The following is a 6,271-nucleotide window of genomic DNA, read 5'->3' as shown; positions in this document are numbered from 1 at the left end:
ACCGCTGATCCCAGACAAGAGAAATGATCCTTGAATAAGAAAAAAGAAAACCCCTCTGTGTTTAGGGGGGGGGGAAACCTCAGCATGTTGCATTCAGAGAAACTGAGTCAAACTCTCATTAAAACTGACAGTTACATTTCACTGTTTTTTAAATGACTAGTTTGTTTTTTTTATCCAAATCATCTCAACCAAAACTTCATTCATTCATTCATTCATTCATTCATTCATGTTTGGCTACTATCCGTGTCCGTCAGCAGATGGCGTCATGTCAGCCCTCCGCCCCCTGCCACAGATGTTTACTTCCCGGGAGGGAGAAGCTGGGAGACATCCACAGAGAGCGGTCAGTGTCGTGGATAGACGGCGTCATGCGGTCCTTCTCACCGCTGCTGCTGCTGCTCGCTCTGCTGCGACCCTTCGCCGCCTGCGGAACCGACTTTGTGCAGGTATCTATTGATATGAAATGTGTGTGCAGACAAATTCAATAGCCTGAAGCCTGACGACATTTTTAGTTTTGCTATTGTCTGACAGCGCTTACACCTGCGCCCTGTTGCTTTTTGAGCTTTAGTAAGCATGTATTCTTTATTAAAGAATAAAAGCAGGATCTATCAGGCATCTTATTAGATCTTTGACGCCGTTTATGCCATCGCCTATAATTGATGGCATAAATGCCAGCACCTATCAATTATGCTAATTTATTTTTTCAGTATAACGTGTTTGTGATTGTTAAACTATATTAGTACATTTTTAATCCGCATTTTTGCATAATTATGTTTTTCCAGTCATCAAAAGAACATAAAACATTTTGACCACAAAAATCTCTACTTTTCATCTCTCTCTCATATGAATTAGCTTTGAAGAAAGATGTCATCAACAACGAGCTGCAAGATCTTGAAAAGATTGTTTTCAAGTGGATTATTTAAGTTGTTTTGGTTAAAGGTTGTGCCTCTTTTTTGTAATGGAGCAAAGTTCCTGTTGACTCTGGACTAATTTTGCACTAGGACAGCTGGCAGTGGTTGGAAACTCCAATCCACAAAACAATAGAGATATGAAAGGGGAAACACATTTCACTTCACTTTTTATTTCATGGTTGTCACCACAGGGGAATTTGCCTGGCAGCCAGGTGAACGGATGAATAAGGAATTAGTCAGTATGTAATGATAAGTCAAACCAGAGAGGAACAATCTGTTCTGATGAAACAGAACAGATGGTTCTGTTAGACATCTGTAAGACATTACGATGTCAAGAGATCCATCAAGATGAAGGTTTCTGCCCTTCTTGCTGGCGGTCTTGTTAAAGCAGAGTTCATTAGATCAACATCTCATAATTTGGGCCTTTAGATCTCCTGCGTTGTTAAAGTAACACACCCCAAGCTAATCAATGTATTAAGTCATGAATGCTTTACATGCTTAATGGTTTGAAAAATGTTCACAAATAATATTCAAAAGTGTGGCATGTATTACCCTTCAATAAAATCCAGTGCAACCAGAGATAATTTAAACTCTTTCCCTACATGTAAAGCATAGTGTGTGGAAGAAAGCTCCCTGAGCATCAGTATTAACACAGTGACACATGGTGACAGCATCATACTCTAGGAATGATTTTTCTTCCCCAACAGGGACAGGGAAGTAGCTCATAGTTGATGGGAAAATGGATGGGGCTAAATACATAGCAATACTGGAAGAAAACCAGTAGAAGTGCTAGGTTTTTGATTTCTCCCTAGACTTACCGATGCAGGGCCAAAAGACCCCGAGTCCAAACTGATGACTCTGATGGCTCAAATTAGCATTCTTCTTCAATTGTAAATGTGGCCGTTGACTGTCAGGCCAGAAGGCAGGAATGTGAATAGTCCATGTTGGGGGTGGGTATCTATGATACCTACAACTAGTCAGTCTAGTTTTGAAGCATACATGAAGTGTTTTTGGAGAGATGTGACCTTTTGCAGCTGATCCATGATGTTGTGCTGCATTATCCAGGTCATTTTGCCAAATGTCCATAGAGTTTGCAAAACATACAATCTGTTTCAAAAAATATGCAAAGGTTTTTCTAAAAGAAATTAGTAATGTTTCTCTTTGAAATAAAGCTAAGAGGGTATAAAATGACAGTTTAGAAATAAACTAACCAAATTAATTGTGTTGATCCACCTCAAAAAAATCATGCAAAAAGTGTAAGCAAAAGAAATCTGGGAGACTTTGCACATGCAAATTTGCATGCAGCCTTTTGTGCTGTGGAGGATAAATAGGTGACTGTTTCACCTATTTAGTTCACAAGAACTAATGGCATTTATTTCAGTCATAATCTTGCGGGGGGTGACTAAGGTTCCATCACTATGTGACAGCTGGTCAGCAAACCTGGCAAACATGATTGACATGGCAGCACTGAATGCACATGTGCTTTATCAGGCAGGAGAGACGGGTGGACTTCCTGGTTGAGCTTGCAAAAGAGTTGGGTAACTCTCATGTGAGTGAGAAGAAGGCACACAAGGAGAAACTGCTTCGGCAACAACCTTCCACACCCAGCTCAGGCAAAAGGGCGAAGTGTCAGGTCAACCATCGATGCAGGATGCGTGTCCTGAGGCCGAAACATCATCAGTGACCCCTCACACCCCCACCATGGACTGTTCTCCCTGCTGCCCTCTGGAAAGAGGTTCTGCAGCATCCGGTGCAGGTCCACCTGGTTCCGAAACAGCTTTTTCCCACTTGCCATCAGACTGCTGAACTCTTAACTGGACTGCACTCAAAAACTGGTCTCCACTTTATACCCATGTACATGCACATGTACAGAGCTAAATAACTTCTATTTTACTGTCAGTCCTGCACTTTATATTTTATATTTAGATTTATATTCATATTTTATACTGTATTTTATTTTACTCACAACATTGGAACCTCAAACATTGTCCTGAGCCGTATGCAACGAAATTTCGTTCTGTATACACAACAAAGTCAGTCTAAGTCGAAGTCTAAGTCTAAGGAACAATTGTGCAACTGTGAGATGCGTTGAGGCCATTACCAGGGTACTTTTAAGGTAATGGCCCTATTTACTGAACAAAAGCACCTGCTAGATAAAATCCTTCAGGCCAGTTGGACTATCTCTAGACTGAATAGGTATATGTCTAGATGGACTAACTCCAGCACGTCTAGTAAATAATATTCAAAAGTGTGGCATGTATTACCCTTCAATAAAATCCAGTGCAACCAGAGATAATTTAAACTCTTTTCCTACATGTAAAGCATAGTGTGTGGAAGAAAGCTCCCTGAGCATCAGTATTAACACAGTGACACATGGTGACAGCATCATACTCTAGGAATGATTTTTCTTCCCCAACAGGGACAGGGAAGTAGCTCATAGTTGATGGGAAAATGGATGGGGCTAAATACATAGCAATACTGGAAGAAAACCAGTTAAGAGACTGCAAAAGACTGGCCAGTCTTCCAGTAGGCCAAAGGCCCAAACCAAACAGCCAGAGCTACAATGGAACGGTTTGGATCAATGCATATTCTTGTGCTCAAAGACCCAGTTAAAGTCTTAATTAGCTTGAAAACATTGTTCATAACCCAGTCCAACCTGACTGAGCCTGATGAAGTATTTAAAGAAGAGGGATAAATAAGAGGGGATATGAATACTGTTGCAAGACATTGTGATTAATTCTTGATCCTTTTAAAACATAACCGGTTGGGTTAAATATATATTTATGCTTGGTAAATGATTATGGAATCACTGAGGTCAGTGGCCCCAGACTTACGTTTAAATTAGTTTACGTTAACACTTAGAGTCTGGAAGAAACTTCTTACCTCTAACTTTACGAAGGTAGGTACAGACCGTCACAGTGATCTGAATTTAATATCGCTATTTTTTCATTTGTGTAACGCATGTTAAAAACAAATCAATACTAGCAGCAGTTGGGTGACGCAGATGTACCTTTGTTAGAATTACTTGCTGTTCTGGCCAAAACACTCTTTAACCTCATGTCTGTACACACAGCGGTGCGACTCGTCCACTGCTGGCACCATCTACCAGTACAATGCAAGGACTCTAAATGGAAGTCGCGCTGTGAACTTTGGCGACTTCGCCGGCAAGACTGTCCTTTTTGTCAATGTCGCTACATACTGAGGGTTGACTTTTCAGTATGTAGGTAAGCAGCTGCACACTGTCGGCTTTGTTACTTGAGCATTACTCCATTCGTCACTGAAATTCTTTTGGTTTGTTTGTTCCTGGCGTTTCCTTTCAGCACTGAATGCACTGCACGAGGAGCTGAAACCCCTCGGTCTCACTATTCTAGGCTTTCCCTGCAACCAGTTTGGCAAACAGGAGCCGGGGACGAAAAGTGAAATCCTTTCGGGCTTAAAGTAAGAAAACTCTTCCACTTTTTTTTCATGCAGGTCAAACTTGAGGCAGTCACAAAGAGGAACATTGTGTAAAACTGATAGAGAAGTTTGAAGTAAATGCCATCAGGTGGAAGTTTTGTTTCCTCAAACTGCTGCGTAGAAGGAACTTTGAATCCAGGAAACTAATAGTGTAAAAATGTGAGAATCCCTTAAATTATAGTTCATTAGGAACATTTATGTAAGTGATCATAACACTAGCTGGACCTGCAGAGAAATTCCCAAAGTTTGATAAAACTTCTATCAATCAAACTTTACGCAATCAAGAGAGTTGCCTATTGGTAATTCAATAATTTTCTTATTTTTGACCATTTTTTGCACACATTCAAGCTATGTCTGCAGTTCCACAAATCATTACTGGCTTTTGGAATAACATCCTGGAGTTTAACAGCCTGAGGGATTTTTTTGGGCAGCTGCCAAACTGCAAAGTGCTGTGAGCCGCGACCACTGACAAGATGCTTTCTTTCTGGATGCCAGGTACGTCAGACCAGGCAACGGATTCGTTCCAAACTTCCTGCTGATGGAGAAGGGTGATGTGAATGGCAAGAACGAGCAACGGGTTTTCACATTCCTCAAGGTAAGTTCCAGGTTTAGAAAATAAAGGGAAAAAAAACCTTTAAGTTGTGAATCCTGCATTCCAATCTTTAGGCTCCTTGAATAGCTCACTACTTAACATTCAGAGATATTGCTTTTTTATTATTATTAAAACAAATTGTTATTCTTGCTTACTACAATGGCTACATTTTAAATGCCTTCAGCTTTTTGCATTTTATCATGTCAAAGCCACATACAGTACTTCACTGTACAGTACTTTATTTTATTGTTTTGCAACTAAAGATGATTTGTATTAAACTCCTTTGCCATAAAACCCTTAATCCCACTGCAACCCAGTTGTCTTTGGAAGTCATCCATTTAAAGGTAGATAAAGTTAGCCAATGTGTAATTCAATCTTGGTATAAATAAATATCTGAAGGCTTCAGAGGCTTGGTAAAAGAACATTATTGAAGGAACAACTTAAAGACCAAGAAACGCAACACACAGCAGGTCAGGGATAAAGGTGTGGAGCACTTTAATCAAAGCAGCATTGGCTTATAAAACAAGAAGCCAAGCTTGGGACACTGAGGACTGTTGATTCCATCATGTGAAATGCAAATCTGGCCTTTATGGAGAAGTGGCAATAAGAAAGCCATTGTTAGAAGAACACCACTAGAAGTCCCACTTCCTGCTGTGCAGCCCAGCAAACTTGCTACGTGAAACCTCTAGGTATGTATTTTTCTCTCTTGTGTACGTGATTGATTTACTCAACGTTCTGCCGTCCAGAGCTCCTGCCCTCCAGTCGGGGACGACTTTGGCGCCCCTTACGGCAGGCTGTTCTGGGAGCCTCTCAAAATCAACGACATCAAGTGGAACTTTGAGAAGTTTCTGGTGGGGCCCGACGGAAAAGCGGTGATGAGATGGAACCCCCGTGTCGACATGTCTACGGTCCGAATGGACATCCGCAATTACCTTCTGCGACTCTACACGCAGGAATTGCAGAATTAAAAGCGATATGTGCTTAATTTTGTTGTTTTAAGTGATGTAGCAATAGTTCACGCACAGGAGATGTAAGGTAGCAGATTGGATGGTAATGTGACAGTTTCTGATACATGAAGATGGCATGTAGAATGAAGAGGAGGCTTGAAAACAGGAACTCTGTGGTGCCTCCTCTGAGTCTGGGGGTGCAGGAAAGCTTTTCAGTGCATTCAAGCTGCCCTGCAATCCCACAGCACCATGGCATCTTCTCATCCCAGGAACTGTTTGCCATTACAGCAAAATCTCTTTTCTTTTCTGTTTCTTTTTAAGCTTCAATAAATCATTAAGAAAGCCACGCTGATGTGCAGACTTTTCTT

At 41.0% G+C, this 6,271-nt stretch overlaps 1 protein-coding gene across 1 annotated transcript; it reads left to right on the top strand.

Moving 5' to 3' along the window:
* Positions 1-242: 242 nt before the first annotated feature.
* On the top strand, positions 243-6,249 carry gpx3 (glutathione peroxidase 3). The gene is made up of 5 exons (XM_028009257.1): positions 243-443; positions 3,982-4,132; positions 4,229-4,346; positions 4,860-4,959; positions 5,703-6,249. The coding sequence occupies exons 1-5, from the start codon at positions 258-260 to the stop codon at positions 5,922-5,924; spliced, it is 777 nt and encodes a 258-aa protein (XP_027865058.1). The 5' UTR covers positions 243-257; the 3' UTR covers positions 5,925-6,249.
* The last annotated feature ends 22 nt before the right edge of the window (positions 6,250-6,271 follow it).

This window comes from Xiphophorus couchianus, chromosome 23 (genome assembly GCF_001444195.1).
Source record: "Xiphophorus couchianus chromosome 23, X_couchianus-1.0, whole genome shotgun sequence".
NCBI classification, from domain to species: domain Eukaryota; kingdom Metazoa; phylum Chordata; class Actinopteri; order Cyprinodontiformes; family Poeciliidae; genus Xiphophorus; species Xiphophorus couchianus.
The sequence above is the reverse complement of the archived record's forward strand: the minus strand, read 5'-3'. Positions and strand labels throughout refer to the sequence as shown.